The 26,814-nt window shown below is 40.2% G+C and overlaps 2 protein-coding genes across 2 annotated transcripts in view; both read left to right on the top strand.

Annotated features, from left to right (window-relative positions):
• The first annotated feature begins 2,457 nt into the window (after positions 1-2,457).
• Positions 2,458-12,538, top strand: fam161a (FAM161 centrosomal protein A). The gene is given in 8 exon segments (XM_034129812.1): positions 2,458-2,991; positions 3,769-4,953; positions 5,058-5,151; positions 6,862-6,905; positions 6,907-7,086; positions 7,395-7,494; positions 10,174-10,313; positions 11,825-12,538. Coding segments are annotated over 8 exon segments (2,253 nt in total). The 5' UTR covers positions 2,458-2,740; the 3' UTR covers positions 12,084-12,538.
• A 699-nt stretch (positions 12,539-13,237) lies between these two features.
• The window catches only part of xpo1a (exportin 1 (CRM1 homolog, yeast) a), a 28,578-nt gene continuing 15,001 nt past the window's right edge, over positions 13,238-26,814 (top strand). The window contains exons 1-12 of the mRNA XM_034129750.1: positions 13,238-13,845; positions 14,891-15,023; positions 15,165-15,266; positions 15,955-16,027; positions 16,136-16,197; positions 16,280-16,324; positions 16,420-16,601; positions 17,158-17,206; positions 17,308-17,427; positions 18,018-18,146; positions 22,524-22,682; positions 23,744-23,926. Of these exons, the coding sequence (XP_033985641.1) occupies positions 14,898-15,023; positions 15,165-15,266; positions 15,955-16,027; positions 16,136-16,197; positions 16,280-16,324; positions 16,420-16,601; positions 17,158-17,206; positions 17,308-17,427; positions 18,018-18,146; positions 22,524-22,682; positions 23,744-23,926 (1,230 nt within the window). The 5' untranslated portion in view covers positions 13,238-13,845; positions 14,891-14,897. The remainder of the gene's footprint in view (positions 13,846-14,890; positions 15,024-15,164; positions 15,267-15,954; positions 16,028-16,135; positions 16,198-16,279; positions 16,325-16,419; positions 16,602-17,157; positions 17,207-17,307; positions 17,428-18,017; positions 18,147-22,523; positions 22,683-23,743; positions 23,927-26,814) is intronic.

Raw genomic sequence — 26,814 nt, 5'->3', positions numbered from 1 at the left:
CTTTAGTTCCACCTGGAGTAAATTCACAAGCTACCCTGCAGTATACAAAGTCATTCAAACTAGCTGCACCTTTACCAGCTTTGATAACACTTTAATGATCAATCATTATTAAACATGTCATATATATTATTCTGAAATGGACCAATCTGCACAATGAATACTTTTACTGTCGCTACTTTAACTATATATTTGATGCCAATACTTTTTTCTACTTTTACTTGATTAACATTTTGAATGCAGGACTTTGACTTGCAATACAAAATATTCCTACTCTCTGGTACTTCTACTTTTACTCAAGTACAAGAGCCAAGTACTTGTACTTTTACTTAAGTACAAGATCAGAGTACTTCTCCCACCTCTGATTTACCAAAGCAGCCCACATTTCCTGCTAGTTTATACTTTTAAGGCAGAGGTGGAAAGTAACTAAGTACATGTAAGTACTGTACTTAAGTACACATGAGGTACTTTACTTGAGTGTTTTCATGTTATACTACTCTATACTTCTAAGCCAATGTTGTACTTTTTATACATGAGTACTTTCACGTCTAATACTGTAAGTACATTTTCTTACCATTATTGATGCAGTTCTTTAACTTGAAATGTTATATTCTTACTGTGTGGTATTGGTACTATTTGATTATAATATGAACTGTCAGTGATGGAAGAAGTATTGAGATGATTTGCTCTAAGTATATAATGTATAAGCACATTGAAAAGGTATTTAGCCTGGGTTTAATGGTGAAAAGTGTTTAAAGTCAAAGTAGGCAACTCAAAGCAAAACATCACATTTCAGCAGCTGGAAACATGATTTATTCTGACAGGAACAGTGACTGAAATCATCAAAAGTGTCTCGTCCATCGAGTGATTTATCTGGTAACTATTATCACTCGTAGGCACATGTGTTTTGGAATAGTTCTATTTGTAAGAAATCATATTTTGATGAACTATTTCAAAAACATTCAACTTGTAAAGTAACTAGTTGCTAAATCGTTTGGATATAGTGGATTATGGGATTTCAACTCTCACATTAGTAACAGGTCTGTGTAGTTTCAACACTGCTACTCATTCTGCTGTGGAGCTACTTAACAACTAACCTTTATATATAAAACACTGTCAACAAGGCTTCTTTTACAGATAGAAAGTAACTAACTTGATCTAGTTAAAAGTATAGTAACTTCAAATACATGTTGTAGATTTTCACCAAAAATAATCTCTAATGATGATGAAGTTAAATATGTGAATAAAACCAACAGCTTTTTTAAAGAAAATGAATAATTTGGCTGCAAAAAAGTAATAATTTGGACTCAAATGATCCTACTTTTCTATGCTTTGAACAAGGAATTTGCAAATAAATATATACATAAAATGGCATTGCAGCTCATTGGCACATGTCTGAGATGAAAGATGTATTTATTATATCGTTTTGAGTGAACCAGCTAACGTCCAGTCAACAGGGGGTTGGCAGTTTGAGGTCAGTCGCCAGTCGGTCTGATAGAGAGGATTTGAGCTGTATCATTTGCTGGCCTGACTATTTTGGAAAATCCTTCTTGACTACCAGACGTCACGTAACCTTCCATTTAAATTCCCAAACACTTAACTACCCTCCAGACAACAACCCCCGACAACCCTGCTGTCCTCACAGGCTGGTGACCCGTTTCAGCTGATGCTAATGCTTCCATCAGAAGAGGCAGCCACCTGATGCAGGGTGTGTGTCAGTTGAGCTTTCCATGGTAATCTGGCCTTTGTGTTCCACCATATGGCTCGCTCGCTGCTCTTAATAGGCTTAGTTCTGCAGGAGCGCTGCTACAGGGGGCCTGGTGCTTAAAAACAATGTCCTGCAGCAAGCATATCATATAATAGTCTGAACAAATATATTAGTTTCAGGCTACATTTGACATCATCTTACAAAAATTCCATGTGTGAAATGATGATGTTTGTCAAAGGAATTAGATATAATCAGAATCAGAGTTGTTTTTATTTCTAAGTAGGTGTACACATACGAGGTATTTGCTTTGGTGTAAATGGTTCATAAAAAGACACAAAAAAAAAATGGCAGTGCTTTTTGCACTGCCATTTTTTTTTTAAAGGAACAAGAAAAAGTACTATTATAAAAACTATTTTAAAGACTGTTGTAACACATTTAAAATGAAAGACAATAGTTACACAAAATGTAAACATGTAAGCAACTGAGTACAGTAAAATAAAGTATAAAACATGCTATATTGGAGAGCTGTGCAGATTTAGAGGTAGTGTGGAGCAGAAATGTGTCGCATGTTCAAAGGGATGTACAGGATTTACAGAATAAAAAATTACCAGCTATTCATTTCATTTCATTTCACACCTTTATTTATCCAGGTTGTATCCCATTGAGATCATTGCTCTCTTTTTCAAGGGAGACCTGCTCAAGTAGGTTCCACATGAAACATTAAAAACATAAACAGAACAACAGAAGGACATCATACAGTAGCATTACAGGGATTACAATTTACATACAGCTATTGCTATTACTTTGTTACAGCAAAGTATAGATGGAGACGAAAGAAATAGAACACTCTTATATAAAAGGCACGCACACAGTACTTAAAATAGAATATAATGAGATGCGCCTTAATGAAATGTATAAAATGGCCACTGATTGGCAAATGAGCTTTACAAGACTTTTGACCTTTTTCAGCGCGACTACGAAGACTCTGGCTCTGATTACTGTGAGGAGGACTATGTGGGGAGGGGGGGGCCTCTCATGCTGACGGACTACAGAGCGACAGGAGACCGCCTCGACCTGAGTGAGATCTTCTTCTCCAACGAGGAGTACTACAGCAAGCTGGAGGAGCTGAAGAAGGCTCACCTGCGCACCATGGCCGAGCTGGAGAGCATGTACCGGAGGAAGCTGCAGCTCAAGGCCTCCGAGCCCCCGGGAGCCACCGCGCTGCAGACAGACAGGCACAGGTGCGTGGCTCCTAGTCAACAGGATTATGTTAAGACGGATCAAAGGTAATTGTCTGGGGATTCTCATGCCTGGATGTTTGTCTGGAGGTTTTATCGGTTGACCCAAATCACAATATATAGTTTCTTAAAAACTGCTCGTCGTATGTAGCTCTGTAGTTTTGTTTTGTGTGCTGTGGGTTTTAAGATATTCACCTCTGAACTTCTGACGATATCCCTCTACGATGGAGGTTAAGTGCATTTTATGGGTTAAGTAAAGTAGGAAGTATTGAACTGTTGACGGTACCTGGGACTTGCTTGTGGAAAAACACATCGCTAATTCATCGTCTGTACTTTGTGCGGCACAGGTTACATCCCAGATATTTCAAAACCTTAAATATATTTTCAGGGTTAAAACATATTCAGCAAGTGAAATTTGATTCATACATTTTGGTGAACTTATCTTTTAAGGTTTAGTTACATATGCTGAGCAAAGTGGCTGTATTTATTTGAAACGTTTAACCTTATTTAAATAAATAGTGGGTTTGTATTATACTAGTGTCGTGTTGTTTCAAATGCTTTTCAACACAAGATGTCTTTGCCCTTCTTCGCTTCCTCTTTGATAAGATGTGCTGATTTGATGCCATTATGAATTTAAGTTCCTAGTTTTTTGGCAAAGACGTCCAGACAAGTGCAATTGTGTCAGTTCCCCATCATTTAACAATGATTATTCACCAATGAAGACATAGTTATGAACATCTTTTTCAATGTGTTTGATATAAAGTGATGGTCTGTCATTTTATTCGATGAGGTGCTTTGTCATATTTGGTTGATGTTCCCTGTTAGGGTCCCATGGTCACACAGCAGCCCAGCAGCTTCACGCCACTTGAGGAAGTCTCAGTCTGCAGTTGAGCTGAGGAGGAGCTCCCCTCAGTCCGACTACTCAGACGAAGAGGAGGAAACACATGTGGAGAAAGGCTTGGTGTTTTCTCCTAAAGCGCACATCAAGAACATGTGGCAGGACTTCAAGCTGTCCCCTAAGCACCTGTCCGCCTCCTCCATGCAAAGCCTCCCCGCAGACCAGAAGAAGCCACGAAGGGGAAGAGGAAAGAAGAGGCGGGAGCATAAAGACGGAGAGCAGGAGAACTTGAAACACAAATCCACCGTCCCAGAACCTTTCCAGATGATGCTGCGTGAGGACGAGAGGCAGAAGCGTGGCATAAAGTCTCGCTCAGAGATCGAACAGGAGAACGCAGACCTGAGGCGGCAGCTGGAGGAACTGACCGAGTGCCAGAGGAAGTTCCGTGCCAGCCCCATACCGGCTCATGTTCACCTCCCGCTCTACGAGGATCTGCAGGGGCGCAAGAAGCGAGAAGACGTGCAGCCTCGAGCCCTCCAGAAGCCCTTCAGCTTCCTGGAGAGGGAGCGGCTGAAGAAGGAGCAGAAAGAGCGGCGTCCTTCACCCAATGAGGACAAAGTGAAACCCTTCAGAGCCAAGCCTGTTCCCAGGTCTGTGTACGCAGCTGCCACAGGGGAGCAGATGAAGGAGGAGCAGCTGTACCGCTCCATCAAGATACAGATGAGAGCCGAGGAGATGCTCCACAGCGCCGCCATGCCTCCCAGCATGCTCACACGACGACTCAGCGACCGCAAGAAAAACAAAGACGGTAACTCTGAGGTGAAAGGGGACGACAACATCTCCCTCAAACCCCACATTCACACAGAGGTGCCCGACTTCGACGCCCGTTACAGACGCTTCCAGAAACACCTGGAGAAACAGAAGGAGGTGAAGCCCACTACTACGTGTGAACCATTCGAGTTGAGGACGTCCCACATCAGTTCGCACCGTGAACGCATCCTGGCCGACATCGAGAAGGAGCAGAGTAGCCCGAAGGCGGTGCGCTGGCCACACGTCAGCCCCGGGAAATCTCGCACGGCAAACTCTAGCCTGTGCTCGTCTCTCTCCGGCAGCCTGGAGATCTTGCCGGGGAAAGTGACAGACGCCACAAAGAAGCGCCATGACGCCGTGAGGTACCACATCAGGACTCCACAAGCTTCCACCCTTATAGTTGAGATAGAGAGATCCTCAGAACTCCAATGTCCTGTTTCCTTCTGTGTTTGAAACCCCCCTGCAGGAAGAATCTGTTCCCAACATCCCCGCTGAATGCTCACAACCCAACACCTGTAGCTGTGTGTCAGAATCACAATCAGAAACAGGTTTATTACCAGGTAGGTTGACACGTATGAGGAATTTGACTTGATGTCACGGTGCATACATACAAGTAAAATAAAAATGAAAAACTATTATTTTAAGAAAACTATAATAACATTAAAAAATATTTTAAATAATAAAAAATGTAATAAAATATAGCAGTGTTTACATAGAAATAGAATGGAGTAAAATGGAATAAAATATGGAATAAAATTCGGCAGTAATAAAAAAAGAAAACAGATATTGTGTAAATTATAGGTCACCTATTATGCAAAATCCACTTCCTCATGTCTCTTCTACATCAACATGTGTCCCCTCTTCTTCATGTCTCTTCTACATCAACATGTGTCCCCTCTTCTTCATGTCTCTTCTACATCAACATGTGTCCCCTCTTCTTCATGTCTCTTCTACATCAACATGTGTCCCCTCTTCTTCATGTCTCTTCTACATCAACATGTGTCCCCTCTTCTTCATGTCTCTTCTACATCAACATGTGTCCCCTCTTCTTCATGTCTCTACTACATCACTATGTGTCCCCTCTTCTTCATGTCTCTTCTTCATCAACATGTGTCCCCTCTTCTTCATGTCTCTTCTACATCAACATGTGTCCCCTCTTCTTCATGTCTCTTCTACATCACCATGTGTCCCCTCTGTGTAAAGAGACTCTGAAAGTTTGGCCATTTGATTATGTCATCACGATGTTTTGGCTTGAGTAACCATTAGCCAATCACCAACCAAGGTAACCCCCCCCCCCCCCCACCTTATCACCTGAATCTCCTCCTAGAGCACCATTAGCCGCTTTCACACCAAGTACTTTGCCGCACTTAGTTCACAGCTCTTAGTTCCCCCATGGAACAACGAGCCGATCGCGTTCACACCGGAATAAGTTCCCTGAGGGAAGATTACGCAAATGAAGCCGCTGACGTCACTTCTTCTTCTTCTGCTTTGGGTTTACTGGCAGGCCGCAAACAACTTCACGGCGTATACTGCCACCCGAAGTCCCCGGCCGGAAGTCCCCGGAGTTGGGGAAGGCTTCAGTAGAAGCTGCTGGGACTCCCAGCAGCTTCTACTGAAGCCTTCAGAGTAAATCGGCAGAACGCCGACACCTCCTCATCACTCCACCGCTCCCATGTTTTCTTTTGTGTTGCCATAAGTTAGTCTCTCTCCGTTGGTGCGCGGGGCTAATGCTAATGCTAATGCTAATGCTAATGCCAGCAAATACAAAACTTTTCTGAGTTTTACGGGGCGTGGTTTGCAATTCACCCAGCCAATAGAAATTGGAACTTTTTTCTCCCCAGGAAAGTACCTGCTCTCTAGCAGGCACTAGAAAGGAGGTAAAAGTTCTCTGAACTAAGTTCTCTTTTTAGTGTGAACGCAAAATCCCAGGAACTATCGGAACTAAACGGGAAAAGTACTCCGGTGTGAACGCGCCTATTGTGTTCTTTGTAACCAAATCTCTCTCAGAGGGGCGTGGGGAGTGTCTCCTTATTTTCATCTAAAGTAACAGACAGAGAATCAGCACTTTAGAAACAGGGCTGAAACAGAGGGGATTATGGGATGCTGCAATGATCTGTTTGGTGTTTGGAGCCAAACACTTCAGAGACATGTTCTGTATATATCTGAGACCTATAATATATTGAGGAAAAACAGTATAATAGGAGACCTTTAATGTAATGCAGAGGATATCGCACCCATATCCTCCACTATCTGCCCCCCTCCTCCCACAGCAGTCCCCCTCCTATCCAAACCCTCCTGTCCTGTGACATGAGTGTCTCCCTGAGTAGAAAGGTGCTGGAGGAGAGGAGGAAGGCCGAGGAAGAGGAGGAGCGGTGGAAGGAGAGCCAGAGGCAGAGGGAGAGGAAGCTGCAGCGGGTGGTGCTGAAGCGAGCGCAGGCCAACGACCCCCACCTGGCTCTCTCTCAGATGAACCAGGGCAAACTCAAAGAATTCAGGTACCCTAAAACCGCTGCTATGGACAGTCTTGCACTAATGTACATTTCCCAAAGATATTGAAGTGACTGTTATTTTGTATACATTGATTGTTGTGCTTTTATTCAGGTCTTAATATGTTCATATGTATAAATGTGTCTGATGATGTATTTGGGATTGTGAGAAACGGTATTTCGATCTCTCTGTCTGTACACACAAACTGGAAGATTGACAATAAAGTTGACTTTGACTAAAAACACCACGACTGCAGAATGAGCTGAACATCTGGAGAGTGAAAAGGTGGTGATCCATAGTTTTTGATTCTCTGCAGGAAACAAGGGCTTCAGCGTAAGAAGGAGTACCAGCAGGAGATTAAGGAGATGAAGCAGAGAGTGAAGGGGAGGCCGCTGCTGCTGGAGCAGGTCGCCCAGGTGAGCCTCCACCTGAGGGTCTTTATTCAGGGTGTCCGAAGGGTCTTAAAAAGTATTAAAAGTTGATCAATCAATTTAGCGAAAATGAAGGCTATTAAAAAGTATTAAACGGCATCTTCCAAGGTATTACATTTTGTAGCTTGTTTTCAATAAGTATATAAATTGTCCAAAGAGGTTGTATTCTACAGTCTGCCTGAATGTAATCATTGCGTAGGTGTGTAGTGTGATTCTGTGTAGTTTATTTATGGCATCCCGTTGGATTTGACGTCATCTGAACAGGACATCGCACGCTCAAATCAAATCAAATCAAATCAAGGTTTATTTATAGAGCACATTTAAAAGCGATTTTTGGTCGGGCCAAAGTGCTGTACATGTAATAACTACAATCACATAAAAACACATTTCTATAAGCACAATAAAAGACAATAAATTACAACAGATATTTAAAAAGAAAACACAGGGAAAAGTCAGGAGTCGTGCTCCGCTCTGACTAGAAGGCCAGAGAGAAGAAGTGTGTCTTAAGAGTAGATTTAAAACCCCCTAGGGTCTGGGCCGACCTCACATGGAGGGGCAGAGTGTTCCAGAGCCTCGGGCCAGCTGCTGCAAAGGCTCGGTGCCCTCGGGTTTTTAGCCTGGTCTTGGGCACTACCAGCAGCAGCTGGTCAGCAGACCTTAAAGCTCTGGCTGGGGTGTAGCGCTGGAGGAGTTCAGCTATATAGGCCGGAGCCCATTTAGTGCTTTAAAAACAAATAAAAGGAGTTTAAAATCAATTCTGAACCGAAGTGGAAGCCAGTGTAGTGAGGTCAGAATTGGGGTGATGTGGTCACGCTTTTTGTGGCCAGTGAGTAGACGTGCAGCTGCGTTCTGGACTAGCTGCAGGCGTTTAATTGACGCCTGGTCCATACCCACGTACAGAGCGTTGCAGTAGTCCAACCTCGAGGTAACAAAGGCGTTAATAACCCTTTCCAGGTCCTCAAATGATAAAAACGACTTAGTCTTGGCCAATAGTCGTATTTTAAAAAAGCAGGTTTTGACTACGCTGCTGACCTGCTTATCGAATTTAAAAGCGCTATTGAAGGTCACTCCAAGGTTCGTGACAGAGGGGAGGATATTATTTTTGAGGGAGCCCAGAATATCAACCTGGGAGGCTGGAGGTTGGGGTCCAAAAAAGATAACCTCAGTCTTGCTCTCATTGAGGTTGAGGAAATGTTGGCTCAGCCAGGATTTGATCTCTGCTAAGCAGTCCATCAATAGCTGTAATGAGTTGACATTTGAATTGAGTGGCAGATAGATCTGTACATCGTCGGCGTAGCAGTGGAAGGGGATGTTGTGTTTTGTGAGAATTGAACCTAGGGGCAGTATGTACAGTAGAAAAAGGATGGGGCCCAAAATCGAGCCTTGGGGAACCCCACAGGTAAGAGGGGCTATGGCTGAGGAGAAGGCACCTAGCTGCACTGAGAAGCTACGGTCTGTCACGCTCACTGCTTGATAGCGCGCGAAGGTCCGTTTACGCCGGTTGTTAAACAACATCGTTATGGGGAAATGCAAGTCTGCGTCCAAATGGTTGGAAGATAAGGAGGAAGGACAATCAATACTGTATATAGTCAATGTGAGGTAAAGTGTGTCGCCAATGTAACCGGTTAAAACTCCAAGTGGCGATGAGGTCTTAAAATGTATGGAAAGGGTCTTAAAAAAGGTCTTAAAAGGTTTTACATGTGACTTCAGGATTCCTGCATTTACCCTGATTACTGAACAAGTTGCTGCTTGTTGGATGGACTTTTTAACATTAAATGAATGTTCATTTTAATGCATCAAACATTATAATCCGACCATATAGTATGCACTATTTTAAATGGATCATAATAATATTTACTTTAAGTATAATTTTATGCTCACACCTTTGTACATGTTGAATTCAGGACTTGAACTGTATTTCTACACTGCACTTTTAAATAAGTAAAACATCTGAATACTTACATTTTTAATTAAAAGTTATTGTAATAAACTGTTAAAAAAATCAATAATTGTCTTAGCATAAGTGCGTGGATCCATTAATATCACAGACTGATGCAATCCAACATTGGATGAATCTGAGTGTTATTTCTCGAACAAAAGCTTTGTTTACACTGGCTTCCAGTCGGCCAAAGAATTGACTTTAAAGTACTATTGCTCGATTTTAAATCATTACATGGTATATTGTTGATCTCCTACATAATTACGAACCATCAAGGTTCCTCGGGTCTTCTGGGACGGGTCTGCTATCGGTTCCCGAGAGTAAAAACAAAACATGGAGAAGCAGCGTTTAGCTATTATGCCTCGACACTCTGGAACAAACTACCCGAATTGTGCACGTCTGCAGAAAGTCGTACTATTTTTAAATCGAGACTGAAAACATATCTCTTTGCCGCTGCTTTTATTTGAGCTGCTCATACTCGCACTGCAGTATGCTATTTAAACATGTATTGTATACCTGTTGTGTTTATTTGACTATCTTTGCTTTTTAATGCCTGTTGTAAAATGCCATTATATAATGTGTTTTTACTGTATTTATTCCTAAAAAGTATTTTAATTTGTTTTGTAAGGCACTTTGAATTGTCGCGTGCTGAAAAGTGCTATATAAATAAACTTGCCTTGCTTGGATGTTGTTGTTTACGCTGACTCTCTGCACTTTGATAACAGAGGAATGCTAAGCAGGCGGCAGAGAAGCGCTACGCAGACGCTCTGCAGGGATGTGACCTGACTGAAGACTTCATCAGCAGCAAGGCGGCTGGAGCAGGATCTGAACACAACGCCTCTGAGTCCAGAGACAGCACACAGAGGTGAGTCTGTGGAAAAACACACACACACTGCGGCTGAGTGTAATGAGATGAATCATCTGGGAGGGGCCGCAGTGAAACATTTCATCAAATAAAACAGCCGATAGCTTCAAGTTTTTAAAATATGTTTCGTTAAATGCACAACAATTACAGAGATGCAGTCGTGGAAATCTTAGCTCTGAGGCTCCCTCCGACAGTGGTCATTTAAATAATATAGAAAGTCATGCAAGTAAAACATGAGAATCTAAGACATAGAATGATATCATCTTTTAACAAAAGGATTTCCTAAAACTTACCTGAACATTTTAGGTGGATTTTTAATTTGCTGGAGCGTAGAGTTTATTGTTATCCTATTTATTTTCTTAGCGCTGGACTTGTTAAGTGCTGTACAATTACAATTACTACAATTTACTTTTGATAAATTATAAATAATAATTGTTAAAGGTGGGGTAGGTAATTCACTTCAGAAACACTTGTTATATTCCATGGAATGCTCTTAACATCCCGATAGCAATGAATACATTAAATGCTTTGACAATAAATACATAAATGTCATCTGTGGAAGCCGTAATACTGTAAAAAGCACGACCAATCATCTGAGCCGGCCCGGCTAAAGTAACTGGATGGCCTACCTGCCTGTCAGCCTTCCATCTGTGCACAAACTTATCTCGTGCCCTCATTGGTCATGTGCGCGTTCGTGTGTGTTGGAGGAGGGGCTCTGTCAGGAAGTCTGAAGGAAGGGGCAGATTCTTTTCGGCTGCGTATTTTCAAATTCTAGCGCACTCGAGCTGGTTCCTCCATTCTTACCTACCCTACCTTTAAGTCAAATACAAACATACAAAACCAGATTTAAATATGTTATTGATTCAAAGTTTTTTTGATTGATTCATAAACAAAATAAAATACTAAATAATACGCATCACAACAAGGATAAATAAATCAATAGTGAAAATATGTTTGTAACTAGAAGTGAAAACACAAATGAACACCAAAATGTGATTAGGGTAAATCATAGAAACCCCATTTATCTCATGGAGTGGGGAATCTTTGTTAGACTTGGATCCGGGTGATTAGTGATCAATTGTTTAGTGATTGGTTAGATATAATCAGGGGGTATGAGACCCTCTTTAATGGTCTCACATGCAGAGCACACAGCACACACAGTGACATGTGTTCTCTGCTTTTAACCCATCCTAGTACCAGGAGTCTAGTACTAGGAGCAGTGAGCATGCTATTGTACAGCGCCCGGGGAGCAATGGGAGTGGGGGGGGAAGGGGGATGTCCGGTGCCTTGCTCAAGGGCACCACGGCAGGGCAGGAGGTGAACTGGGACCTCTCCAAGTAGCAGTCCACACTCCATATTTAGGTCTGGTCGGGGACTTGAACCGGCGACCCTATACGGCTCACAGTCCAAGCCCCTACTGACTGTTGTTTGTGTGTACTATGAATGATCACAGCCATCTTTAAGGCCTGCTAGTGTTATTGATCTGATCTGATTTTGTTCATGTTTGTTAGTGAACAAGAGGAGCCAGACATGGGGTACAAACCTGTTCACTACAGGAAGGTCTTCATGGGAGATAACGATGTGGATCCAGAAGAAAAGGAAGGAGGAAGCGACGCGACTTCACAAAGTCTCCGTGACAGTGAGGACGCCAGGAGTCACCACTCTGATCAGGATTCAGATGGAAGTTACCACTACTCAGACGATCACGAGAATTATTCAGACGACAGCGAGCACGAAGCTGACACCACAAAGCAGGAAGAAGGGAAGTGATGGCATCGCATATCATGAAACAAGCGGCCATTGCTACGTCCAAAAACTCTGATAGACACAACTGAGTGTGGAGGAACAACGAAAAGTTTATAATTCCTTAAATGATGAGATGTTATATGTTATTGTAAATATTGTGCTCACATATTGTGCTCATAAAATTGAGACTTTGATATCTTTAACCTGAGTACCTATATTATACATAGTGAGCCGTTATTTGACATTTTCTTCCCTTTGCATCAATAATGACAGGTTTAATTTCACATAACTGTAGTTTCAACATCTGTAAAATGTAATGTAAAACACTTGTGTAATTAGATCTACGATATAAATTAAGTTGTATTTATTTATTGCTATATGAAATATGTATTGTTGTTTTTTTGTTGTTACACTGGACGATCTTCAATAAAGCCACAAAAAGTGACCACTTGTTTTTTTCCTGTAATGAATTTAAGCACTGGCGGAAGAAGTACTGACAAATGTATTCAAACCCTTAATTAGGTTAAAGTTTGTTAATAGTTATACAACATATTATCAACCAATACACATCTATAGATTAGGCTATACAGCCATACGGTACATACATCTATCAATGAATATAAAACAAAAATATAACCAACGCATTTTTTGTATTACTTTCAAATGGATTATTCTGCATAATGAGGAGCCTTTTTCTAATTATTTTTTCACATAAAGTACATTTCGAAACTAATACATTTTACACTTAAATGCAGGACATTTACAAGGTTCTTTCATACTTACACACAAAGAGATAGAACAGTGCAAGAACCAGGGTATGTGTTAAGTGTGTGTGTGTAAATATTGTATTTATTTTCAATTATTAAAATGGTCTTACTTATTATACTTATAATAGGACAATGTTTTGCTCCTTTTTGTAACGTTGTCTTCTTTCTGTGTGTTTGTATGCACCATTTACACCAAGGCGAATTGCTCTTATGTGTAAACCTTCTTGGTTATAAATATCTGATTCTGAAGATATTTACTTTATATCAGAGGGAGGGAGGCTGAACCAGATTGACAGCTCCACCCAGCCTATGACACCGCATGACGTCTGCACCAGCACAGCCAATCAGGAGCCAGGTGGGCGGGTACATAGTCCAAATTTTACGCGGCGCGCAACGGGCCGAAACACCGAGAAAGAATATCCCGGTCTCAACCGGTTTCAACCGGTCCGTGGTTGGAAGCATGAGCTTAGAGGAAGAGCCCACTTGCACGCATTAAAACATCTCTGCTCTCCAACAGTGTGTGCGAATAGAATCAGAAATAAACACGAAACTCTTTTTACTTCGTGATTATGACCCGGAATACTGCTCTAAAGTGTGACTCCGAGAATCTGTGTTGTTAGCTTAGCTTAAATGAGCCCGCAGACCAGAATCTTCATTGACTTTTCCATTAGCACGCTACATTGCTATTAGCCTGGTAAAAGGGAGGCGGCTGTAATCACTGATCGCTAAAGACAAATATACGTTTTTCTGGCTGAAGACAAGAAACTATAGGCTGTGGTAATCTGCGGAAAGCTTTTTAATACACCGCCAAGAATCGATAAGTATCCGTGTAACGGTGTTTTTAAATTAGAGCTGTTGGTGTCATCCAGTGAAGCTAACGTTAGCATTTTAGCTATCGAAGGTTAGGAGCAAACGTGTGTCATGAGATAACGTTTCATCGCTTTGAGAGGACTCGTATTACTACAAGACACATCTGATAGGACAGTTATTGATTCCAAGGAAAGGACAGGACACACAAGGTAAGTTAAGCCCGATAAACAGTAACCTAACTTACCCAGCGTGGGCTAACGTTAGCATCCGTTTCTAAAGTAATGTGGTTGTTATTGTCTAACTACACAAACCACAAACTGACATAGTGGAGTGTTGTAGCCCGAGGACTAGTATCTCCAGGATCTGTTTCCCAATCGTCTTTTAATTAAAGTGTAGTATAAACGGGTCTATCGGTCGGGTTGTGGTGAATGGGGTTCTACGCGCCCTGTTATCCAGGTGGGGGCGCCGTTTCATCTCGTCCTAGTTTATGAAATAATGGGTGTCATAATTGGACCACGAGGCTGAATATCTTGACACATTTAGGCTGAACAGGAATAATTTGTTGTCTTATTATTTGCTACTACCGTATCCGTGTACTATTCGATTGTATATCTTCAATATGTATCTTATGGTATCCATGGTAGGCATTATTCTTGCACTGTCTTAACACCTTACATTTACCATGTTTGTACTTTTGCACATACTGTGTAATTATAGTATCAGAAGTTAAAGTTTTCCTGATGCAGGTTAGCAGAATGGCCTCACTTATTGTGATTGTATTCATTAATGTAAGCAGTCTTTCTATGTTGTCAACGTAGGGCTGATAGTAACTCCTCTTACTGTACCGTACTGTTTTGTTTTTTTACCTGATTAGAAAATAACATGTTGAATCTTGACCTGGGGAGCCAGCTTTCAGTTAAATGTTGTGCACTAAAGAATACAATATTTCACTCTGAATGTTACTTGAGTAGTATTTTGAAGTGGCAGAAAATGGAAATGCCTACTTGAGTTAATGAACTTAATAAGATTCCACCCCTGATTTAAATGTCCTGTTTGAGTTCCCAGGTTTGTAGAGCAGTATTTAAAATGTAAATAAAGCATGTTATTTATTATCATACACACACTACAGTCACAGAGAAGCAGCTGCTGGCAATGAAAGTCTTCACTCCTACTATAGATCTGTGTATTTTTTTTACTTTCAAGTCATATCTTTGTGAGTATTATCAGTTGCAGAAACGGCTTCTCTTCCCTCAGAGGCTCTATGCCAGCCGAAATGACGATGTTGGCCGATCACCCAGCCAGACAGCTGCTGGACTTCACTCAGAAGCTGGACATCAACCTGCTGGATAATGTTGTCAACTCCATGCACCATGACATTGGATCACAGGTGAGGACAAATACTTCAAGTGTCTGAATACTGTGTTGCGTAGCTTAACCCTGCTCCTATTAGGGGCGATCAGGTCAAATAAGATGTGTAAGAAAATAAACCTTAAGATTTATATTCGCTGTATTGCTATTTTTTTTATAGCAAAGAGTGGCCCAGGAAGTTCTCACAAACCTCAAGGACCACCCAGACGCCTGGACGAGGGTCGACACCATCCTGGAGTTCTCCCAGAATATGAAAACAAAAGTACGTACCTGATGAACGCTGGTGTTTCAGAAGCGATGAACTCCTAGCTGCTGCTTGTTGACGGTCTCTCTTGGGGAATGTAATAATGTGAGCTGATGTTTATCAGTTTATCCACATCAGGCTTTCAGGGCAGGGAGGTTTGAGCATGACTTTCGCTTTAGCCCAGCTGTATTTATTGGATTTTCTCCAGGCCATAGATGCTTACTGTGTTAATAATGTGGGGTTATCTGCTTAAGTTTTTCAATTTTTGCTGCATCTTTTGATAATAATATAGATAGAATCAATAGAGTTTGATTGATTTGTTAAATAGGCTTGATATAAATGGATAATCTGCACTGAGTTGTAACAAGAGATATTCATTCGGTTACGTCAATTTGACATATGTAGGTGTTAAGAAAGTCATGTAAAACATTTGAGTAAATCTCTGAAGTTAATGTGCCAACTACAGACTACTGATGCACACAGTTCATTTGATACTATATCAAGTATCCACATGCATGAACATGTTTGTACATGTCTTTCAATGGGGACGGTTCATGGGTTTATGGGCCATAAGACATCTTTTGTTAACTTCCCCATAGAGACATAACACATTCAGTTTTTATTATATCATATTAAGCCATTTGTTTGTTGTTAATCAGCTCTGATGTAAAGAATATGTCTCTTATGTCTCACTTTTTCCCCTCAGTATTACGCACTGCAGATTCTGGAGACGGTCATCAAAACACGCTGGAAAATTCTTCCTAGAAATCAGTGTGAAGGTCAGTTTTATGATGTTAAATGAATATGCACATGATGTTTTCTGTCTGAAGTGTTACTTGTCAGGGAAATACTTTTTGCATTTTAAAAATTCTAGTATGTGTTTACAGGTATCAAGAAGTATGTTGTTGGGTTGATCATTAAGACTTCCTCTGATCCTGCCAACATGGAGGTGAGCTTACACAAAGATACGTCACTTTGATTATTAACCTGCTGCTTGATACTGATGGGACTGGTGTGTTGTTCATTTGCAGAAAGAGGGAGTCTACATTTCAAAACTCAACATGATCCTCGTACAGGTGAATAACTCTTGATGGTTTACACGTGGTACACTAAACGTCATGATGCGATGAGCCTGCTCACACACAGCTCTGCTTCTCTGGACTGTTTCTAGATCCTGAAACAGGAATGGCCCAAACACTGGCCGACTTTCATCAGTGACATCGTGGGTGCGAGTCGGACCAGCGAGAGCCTCTGTCAGAACAACATGATCATCCTCAAGCTGCTCAGCGAGGAGGTCTTTGACTTCTCCAGCGGACAGATGACCCAGGTGAAGGCCAAGCACCTCAAAGACAGGTAACTGATGACTCATAATGTACTGGGACAATGGCTGCACAATGAATGGACATTTTATTGAATTGCAATTTGGACTAATGTCATATTTTGTAAAGGTGAAATGTGTGCACATATCTGTATGTAGTATTGTGTCTGGTACACATCCTCTTTAAAAAAATCAAACCATTAATATTTCAAATGTTTTTTTACTGAAAATGAGTATGTGTTTAAAAAAATGATCCTTTCTGCTCATTTGGCAATAGCAATATCAGTAAAAATACAGGCAATAGGTTTATTTTTATTTGTATTCTGCATCCCTTAGTGTGACTTATGTGAAGTGTAGAGTTGGTGCAGTTTGATCGAATGCTTTGTCAATCCCTTCTGCAAATAAAAAGTATACATTTTTGTCACTGAAATACAGAAAGCTGCTTATTTTTAAATAATAACAATCGTTTATATGGGAAAAATGATTCCTCTTGGGACCAGATTTTGTGTGTTATCCAGAAATGTCCACATATTCTAAAACGTTTTAAGACATGAATACCATCACTGATGTTCCCTACTTTTTGTTTCTCAGCATGTGCAACGAGTTCTCCTCCATATTCCAGCTGTGCCAGTTTGTGATGGTAAGACATGAATTAATTAATGAAACCAAACTCTCCTGCCACTGATGTTTTAATTAAACCCACAATCTATTCTAATGCACATTTCTTCTTTCTCTGAATAGGAAAACTCCCAGAATGCACCGCTGGTCCACGCCACACTGGAGACTCTGCTCCGCTTCCTGAATTGGATTCCTTTAGGTTACATCTTCGAGACCAAGCTCATCAGCACTCTGGTCTACAAGGTAAAGCAGAACATATCCATTCAGATGAACAAAACTGAGGGTTAGACATTTGTATCATTTTCTGAATCTCAGTGATAGAAATGTGTTGTTGGTGGTCCACAAATACAAAGTAAAAACACACAGTTCACATAAAGTAAAACTGTATTGTACTTGTGAGTTTTGAAAGGGAATATAGCCGATTCCACAGATGTTTACTTCTCCCTATTCTTTTTGTGTATCATGCAAAAGCCCTACTTTATATTTAAGAATTTGTGGTTTTCTCAGTTTGATATCATCTTAATTGAATGTCTGCAGTTCATTTGAGGAGGCTACCCCTGGGAAATCCTGATGGACACTTGTTTCATTACACTTTATAGACCAGGCCATTCACTTAAACGGATGAATAGATAATTAAAGCTATTTTTAGCTCCAGCCCTAGTTTGGTCTGCTATGAACGTCTGTAACGGTTTTCTGTCTACAATCATTACTGAATGTTAAAACTGCCATTTATCATGGAGAAATAAGGAGTAGTGATTAACAAAACAGACAGGACAGTAAACCTCTCCAGTTGACCTCTGACCTGACCTGTTGTTTGTATTCCTGTGTTTCAGTTCTTGAATGTGCCCATGTTTCGCAACGTTACGCTGAAATGTTTGACAGAGATAGCCGGCGTGAGCGTCAACCAGTACGAGGAGCAATTTGTCAACCAGTTCACCCTCACCATGGGCCAGCTTAAACAGGTACACACACACGCATGCACACGCGCACACACACAACACTCACCATGGGCCAGCTTAAACAGGTACACACACGCACACACACACATACACACACACACACCACCCTCACCATGGGCCAGCTTAAACAGGTACGCGCACACACACACACACACACACACAACACTCTCACCATGGGCCAGCTTAAACAGGTACACACACACACAGCACTCTCACCATGGGCCAGCTTAAACAGGTACACACACACACACACACACACAACACTCTCATTATGAGTGGTGCTTTAGTTAATTGCACTCAGAATGATTACACACAAGCACAGTTCCACATGTCCACTCTGTTATTACTCACACAAACACACACTTTGTGCAACCCTCCTCAGTTTCCTACCTCACACACACAGTAGGTAAAGTCTGCTCTCTCAATAGTGCTGTCAGCTTGTTGTTGCACACACACACAATACAAACACACACGCACACACACACACACACTCACACTTAACATTGTCATGCAGTGTAAGCAGTTTTCTGTTTGTTCACTGTAATTACAAGTGGACAAGAATAACAGTGAACGTGTGATTTAAGTGTTTTTATGAGAAGACGCAGTGGAAAGCTTTAGGAGGAATTTCCAAAAACACGAGTGGAGTTCTTTGTTAGTATTTTCAGTGTCTTTGTTTGAAATATGACCGTCTGCAGGCAATTAGATAATACTTTATTTATCCCCAAGGCAATTATTGTGCATTACAAAATATACTAATAATAATACTAACAGTGCAGTAAAAAGAGCAATCGGGGTTCCCGCGGGGTCTTAAAAAGTCTTACATTTGATAATCAGAATTTAAGGCCTTAAAAAGGTCTTAAATATGACCTAAAAAATAAGAAAGGTCTTAAATATGATTTAGAAGGTCTGAAAAATGATGGGATTTGAAAGGTACTTCTGTGTTGAGATGCGTCTAAATGTGTTTTGGGGGAAATGTCCGGGCTGCTTAGTAACCAGTACGGTAAGAGCCTTTCAGTTCCCCCCAACAATTTGTATTGAAATAAATCAACATGGAACCAGTAATCACTAACTTTGTTTCCCCCGGCCCCTTATCGGAGAACACCCAGCTAGTAACCTAGCAACCAAGCTTCAGCTAGCGGCAGTCAGAAACTGATGTATCTTCGAATCTACTTACAAATAAATATGGGGAAGTGTAAGTTCAACCGTATTTGGTTGGAAAACATCGAATTTAGTGCTTGGTTGAAACCAGTGGAGGGAAATGTGTTTGAAGCCCGCTGCACCTTTTGCAAAAGAAATGTAGCATTTGTTTTGCTAATGTAGCGTTTGCTAATGTAGCGTTAGCTAGTGCAGCGTTAGCTAGTGCAGCAGCTCCCGCAACAACATCGGGGGACCTCCGGGCGACGTTTGGGTCTACGTCGACCCTAAAAGCGCAGGTGCTGTAGACGCTAAATACCGTAGTTAAACACCGATCATACAACAGCTACACACACACACACACACACACACCTTTTGTCTAACACAGTTCTGTGTGCTGTTATGTTCAGTCATTGTTCTTATGTTGAACATGAATACATTCACCTTGTAAGTAATTATGGGACATATTTCTTCTTTCATAGCTATTTCCCTTCATACTTTCTTGCCGTGAAATAGGTCTTCAATTCTTTTCAAAGTGGTCTTAAAAAGGTTACATTTGAGTTGGTGAAACCTGCAGGAACCCTGAGCAAATTAAAAAACAAAACTACAAGAAACAAAGATTGACAAATAATGAATGTAAAATGTAAAAGACGGTGCCATAATGATTGTATTCAGTACAGAGTGAAAGTGACCCTTCAGGTTACGATGTATGTCAATCCTCTGACAGGTGTGTTGCCTCCGCCCCTCACACACCTTCAGAGAATATGCTTTACAGACCGCCTCGGGCTCAAAACATGACAGGCAACACGAAGGATTACTCTCCATGAGTCTTTAATAGCTACTAATGTTTTTACAAGATCGTGTTCAGCAAATTACTACAATCATCCTGGTTTTATACAAAATAGAAGTCTTTAAACCAATATTAGATTTTGTAAATGTAATGTAATGTGCCAAGAAGGGAAAAAAGACCTGTGAGAATCTGCCTTTTTATTATGGTATAAAGGCAGATTCAGTATAACGGTTTTTTTAGTTTACAAAGGAGCATCAGAGCCACACATTCTGCTTTAGTAGGCAGGCTTCATTTCTTGTTGCACATTTTAAAACCATTGCTTTACAGGAGGAACAGGGTAATTAGAAAAAAAGTGTACAAATGCACAATATTTGAACCAGCAAAACCAGAGACAGCTGGAGAAAACCAGTACAAAATAAATAATTGGCAAATCCTCTTGAGACTCTCTACGGGGTTTTATCTGTCGATCGACGCCCAGTCTCATAAAACAAATCAGGCATCAGCCGGCACACATTTTTTGTAAATATGACTTGTCAAACCTTTTGAAGTGAAAGTGAAATCTTGAATTTAATAACCACGTTGTCTGTGTTTCTGGAAGCATAACCCTTGCTTCCAATTGTCTCAGTGTATTACCCATCAGCATGTGCACACACGCCTCACCAGGTGGATGTAAACAGCTCCACCTACCTGCAGCTGCTGTCACTGTAGGAAGAGGTCAGGGAAGGGACTTGTGTGTAAATGTGTGAGTAGGGTAATGAGTGTGTATATGCACAAAGAAAAATGAATGTATGATTCTGAATGTGAAGAAGGATTTAGACCAGTGCTTCCCAACCAAAGATCGCAGGGGGGGCGCCAGGCCTCAGATGATTTGAGGCCAAATATCATATTTAGACTTTTATTTATTTTTTAAATTACATTTTTTTTAATTTTTTTTACATATAATTGTAACGCAATACATGATTGTCACTAAAAGCCTTGTCTCTACATTACAATAAAATATAAAAAATAATTAATTAATTAATTTGAATAACAATTCAAGTTAGTAGCTATTATAGGCATAAAAAGACAGAAATGTATAATTCTTTCTTTAATAGAAATGTTTCTTCTGCCCGTAAAGTGTCCAAACCAGGCTTTTCTGGATAAGCGCATTTTTAAAACATAGTCATTGTCCATGCCGGTTTCAGATTATTTGTCACAGTTGCTCCGATCAGATCGGTCTCCTCCATTTTGTAGATTATTTACGACTTTTGAATCCACATAAACACATCGGCAAAATCCGGCTTACTTTGAGCATGCGTTTTAAACAGTTTAATCCCTTTGTGAATTGTTTCCACTTGCGGCGTCCTTTAATTTCTTCATACAGCGGGAATCCAAATGAATGAATCCAGAGTCCAATAACCATCAAAGTCACTCCAATAGTGCTCCTTAATTACGCTTTCATCGTCCTTTAACAACATACTTCACATTCATCCAGTTTCTGACAGTAGTTGTAGCATTTCTGAGACTTTTACACTTTAATTACCGCTGTTGCGCCCCCCCCCCGTGTGTGTGTGTGGGGGGGGGGGGCGGCAACGCGCGCAACTTCCAACAGGAGTCATTTGGGGGGGCTCTTGGGAAAAAAGGTTGGGAACCCCTGATTTAGACCACTCCGTTCTGTGTATATATACCAAGCCATGGCTCCTTTACAAATCATATCATTTTAGAGGATTATTCTTGACTTGTATAATATATTTTTGAACAAATCATAACTCACTTTTAACTTTGCAGCTTTATCCGAAGCCTTTCAGCCTCTCTTATAGTCTATTCCTTTTAAAAGTGTTTGGGTGATTATTAGGGATGCTCCGATCGCCGGAATCAATTTTAAAGTGATGTTTAAAACTCAGTTAATGGGGTTCATTCACTGGCGCTTCCACAAACAACAACCAACATAATTATTACATTCAAATGAAGTACATTATTCAAGTTTACATTAACTTTGGATAATAACACGGGAGAAATGAGCGGCGATCGATCGGAGCATCCCTAGTGGTTGCTTTATTCAACATTCAAAGGCTTGATTGTCCTATGAACAGTAGCTACAGTGTAGATATGGCATTGAAAATGTTAAGTCACATGTTCCTCCAACAACCTACATATATATAAGACATAAAACAATTGAACAGTGCGAGTTAATCTTGTAAGACCACTTGAGTAATGCAGATGAAGTAAACTATATACATGTCCAAAATACAATGAGCTAAATGGTGCAGAGACTGTTGAAATGTAGTTTTAGATGAAATGTTTTTCCTTGGGTGGTCTCAACGGTTTAAGACGCAGCATATTTACAGTAAATGCAATGTCCTCAAACTAAACACACTGTGGAAACAATTAAGGGGAATCAAGTGGGATTTAAATAAAGCTCAACTATAAGTAAATAAAGGTGAGTTTCTGATGTTCTGTTTTGTCTTTGTGGTCAGATGCTGCCTTTGAACACCAACATCCGAGTGGCCTACGCCAACGGGAAGGACGACGAGCAGAACTTCATCCAGAACCTCAGCCTGTTCCTCTGCACGTTCCTCAAAGAACACGGACAGCTCATCGAGAAGAGGAACAACCTGAGGGAGTCGCTCATGGAGGTACGAGGATATTGAGTTTGGTCGAGTAAACAAGCCTACAACTTTCAGCTGGTGGCGTATAATCATTTTCGCCTTGTTGAAATGAAACCTCCCTCTAAACGGTTTAGTCCTGATTACACCTTTGCAATGACAAACATTAGGGACTGATTACAGAGGAAAGGGCCGCAATGCCTGTAGCTGTTTGTCCATTTGGAGTTAGCTATCATTGTTTCAGGAGCTAGACGGATTCTGTGTAGCAGTACATTCAATGAAAAGTCAGTTTAACAGAGAGATCTAATAATCCCAGATGTCGCCAAGTAGCGGAAAGTGTACTGCCGGCGAGCCTTGACGGGGGGTGCTAGTGGAGCACGCGCGTGAACTGCGAGCGCCGGAGCCTCGCAGCGGCGAAACTGAGGCTCTGGTAAACTGTGGTAACATGAAGAGCCGTTTGGGAGCCGAAAGAGCCGGCTCTTCTTAGTGAGTCGAGCCAAATGATCCGGCTCACTAAAAAGAGCTGGAATTCCCATCACTAATACGTAAAGAGATAGTATCTATAAAAGGGACAGCTCAATTCAAAATTCAAGTCACGTGACACGACGTGACGTCACACCCCCCCCCCCCGCTCTCGGGGTGGACGCCCTCTCAGCCCTGGTCTGGCGGAAACACTGAGATGAAGTATTCCATGTTTATTAAAAAAAGGAACTCCAGAGTCAGGTTTATGGGCCAGCTCTCTGTACACATTCAGTTTTTTTTGTTGCAATAATCTCTATTTAATTGCTCAAGAAATAGACATAAAAGCAGTGGACAAGGACAACTAAGCTGCAAAACAGTTTGCTTTTTACATTAAAATGATATATAGCAATCATCTAACTATTTCATAATGCCGTTCTTAATCAGCCTTTGTCTGTGAAGTCAAAAAGGGAGTGCATAACTTAAAACAATCCCAAAGTCAGCTCATTCAGGGACCTTTCAGAAAACACACTTGTGTATTTGGTATTAAACACAGGTTTCTTTGGAGTGTTTTCTACTTGTTTTCCCTCTGTAACAGAATAAGTCATTGATGTACTCTTGTCCGCCCTCAGGCGCTGCACTTCATGCTGCTGGTGTCGGAGGTGGAGGAGACGGAGATCTTCAAGATCTGTCTGGAGTACTGGAACCACTTGGCAGCCGAGCTCTACAGAGAGAGTCCGTTCTCCACCTCCAGCACCCCGCTGCTGTCTGACGTGCCCCCCCGCAGACACCTCTACCTGCCCGTGCTCTCACAGGTACGCCTCGCTACACTCAGATATCCAGACATGATGAGCTTCCACAACTGTTTACCAATTTAGACTGATAAACAGAAGTGAAGTAGTGGAGTACAAATACTTTGTTACTGTACTTAAGTACATGTTTCTGGTATCAGTACTTTACTCCACTACTTATTTTTCTACTTATTTTTACTTTGACTTCTTACATTTTGAACACAAATACCTGTACTTTCTACTTCTTACATTTTGAACACAAATACCTGTACTTTCTACTTCTTACATTTTGAACACAAATACCTGTACTTTCTACTTCTTACATTTTGAACACAAATACCTGTACTTTCTACTTCTTACATGTTGAACACAAATACCTGTACTTTCTACTTCTTACATTTTGAACTCAAATACCTGTACTTTCTACTTCTTACATTTTGAACACAAATACCTGTACTTTCTACTTCTCACATGTTGAACACAAATACCTGTACTTTCTACTTCTTACATTTTGAACACAAATACCTGTACTTTCTACTTCTCACATGTTGAACACAAATACCTGTACTTTCTACTTCTTACATGTTGAACCCTAATACCTGTACTTTCTACTTCTTACATTTTGAACACAAATACCTGTACTTTCTACTTCTTGCATTTTGAACACAAATACCTGTACTTTCTACTTCTTACATGTTGAACACAAATACCTGTACTTTCTACTTCTTACATGTTGAACACAAATACCTGTACTTTCTACTTCTTACATTTTGAACACAAATACCTGTACTTTCTACTTCTTACATGTTGAACACAAATACCTGTACTTTCTACTTCTTACATTTTGAACACAAATACCTGTACTTTCTACTTCTTACATGTTGAACCCAAATACCTGTACTTTCTACTTCTTACATTTTGAACACAAATACCTGTACTTTCTACTTCTTACATTTTGAACTCAAATACCTGTACTTTCTACTTCTTACATTTTGAACACAAATACCTGTACTTTCTACTTCTTACATGTTGAACACAAATACCTGTACTTTCTACTTCTTACATGTTGAACACAAATACCTGTACTTTCTACTTCTTACATTTTGAACACAAATACCTGTACTTTCTACTTCTTACATGTTGAACACAAATACCTGTACTTTCTACTTCTTACATTTTGAACACAAATACCTGTACTTTCTACTTCTTACATGTTGAACCCAAATACCTGTACTTTCTACTTCTTACATTTTGAACACAAATACCTGTACTTTCTACTTCTTACATTTTGAACTCAAATACCTGTACTTTCTACTTCTTACATTTTGAACACAAATACCTGTACTTTCTACTTCTCACATGTTGAACACAAATACCTGTACTTTCTACTTCTTACATTTTGAACTCAAATACCTGTACTTTCTACTTCTTACATGTTGAACACAAATACCTGTACTTTCTACTTCTTACATATTGAACACAAATACCTGTACTTTCTACTTCTTACATTTTGAACCCAAATACCTGTACTTTCTACTTCTTACATGTTGAACCCTAATACCTGTACTTTCTACTTCTTACATTTTGAACACAAATACCTGTACTTTCTACTTCTTACATTTTGAACACAAATACCTGTACTTTCTACTTCTTACATTTTGAACACAAATACCTGTACTTTCTACTTCTTACATGTTGAACACAAATACCTGTACTTTCTACTTCTTACATGTTGAACACAAATACCTGTACTTTCTACTTCTTACATTTTGAACACAAATACCTGTACTTTCTACTTCTTACATGTTGAACACAAATACCTGTACTTTCTACTTCTTACATGTTGAACACAAATACCTGTACTTTCTACTTCTTACATTTTGAACACAAATACCTGTACTTTCTACTTCTTACATTTTGAACCCAAATACCTGTACTTTCTACTTCTTACATGTTGAACCCTAATACCTGTACTTTCTACTTCTTACATTTTGAACACAAATACCTGTACTTTCTACTTCTTACATTTTGAACACAAATACCTGTACTTTCTACTTCTTACATGTTGAACACAAATACCTGTACTTTCTACTTCTTACATGTTGAACACAAATACCTGTACTTTCTACTTCTTACATGTTGAACACAAATACCTGTACTTTCTACTTCTTACATGTTGAACCCAAATACCTGTACTTTCTACTTCTTACATGTTGAACACAAATACCTGTACTTTCTACTTCTTACATGTTGAACCCAAATACCTGTACTTTCTACTTCTCACATGTTGAACACAAATACCTGTACTTTCTACTTCTTACATTTTCCAAACAGGCTGGTTCCTTTAGTTTGAATGTGTGTTTGGTGGCGTGATCATTATTATTTAGAGTCATTGCGTGCCTATTGATTTGAACACGATCCGTGTATCCATCATTTCCTGGTCTTCTCTAAAGAAGAGGGACCAATGAAAACGTTGTCATGTTGCCGTTGTTCAGCATGGAAACATTCATTAGCTAACAATGACATTATTGTTCTATTAATATAAAGGGAGGTCAGGTACTCTTTAAAACAGCTGCTAGTTATGGGTACTTTTTACTGAAGTACATTTCAAAGCCCTCTTTACTTTTACTTGAGTAAATAAGTTTAGTCAGTACTTCTACTTTTACCAGAGTATTTTTAAACACCAGTATCTGTACTTCTACTTGAGTAAAGGATGTGTGTACTTTTGCCATCTCTGGTGATAAATGGCATGTTTTTTACGTTAAATTATCAAGCGTTTAGTCTTTAAAATGTAAATAATTGCTAAATACACAATGGGATTTCCTCAAATGATAATTATATGTTGTCAAACCAATAGTCCAAAACCAAAGACTTCAACTTCATCGACCAAAACAAACAAGTATTCTCTTTAT

Source organism: Trematomus bernacchii, unplaced genomic scaffold, assembly GCF_902827165.1.
Source record: "Trematomus bernacchii unplaced genomic scaffold, fTreBer1.1, whole genome shotgun sequence".
Lineage (NCBI taxonomy): Eukaryota > Metazoa > Chordata > Actinopteri > Perciformes > Nototheniidae > Trematomus > Trematomus bernacchii.
Note: the sequence above shows the minus strand (reverse complement) of the source record. Positions and strands in the feature narration are given on the sequence as shown.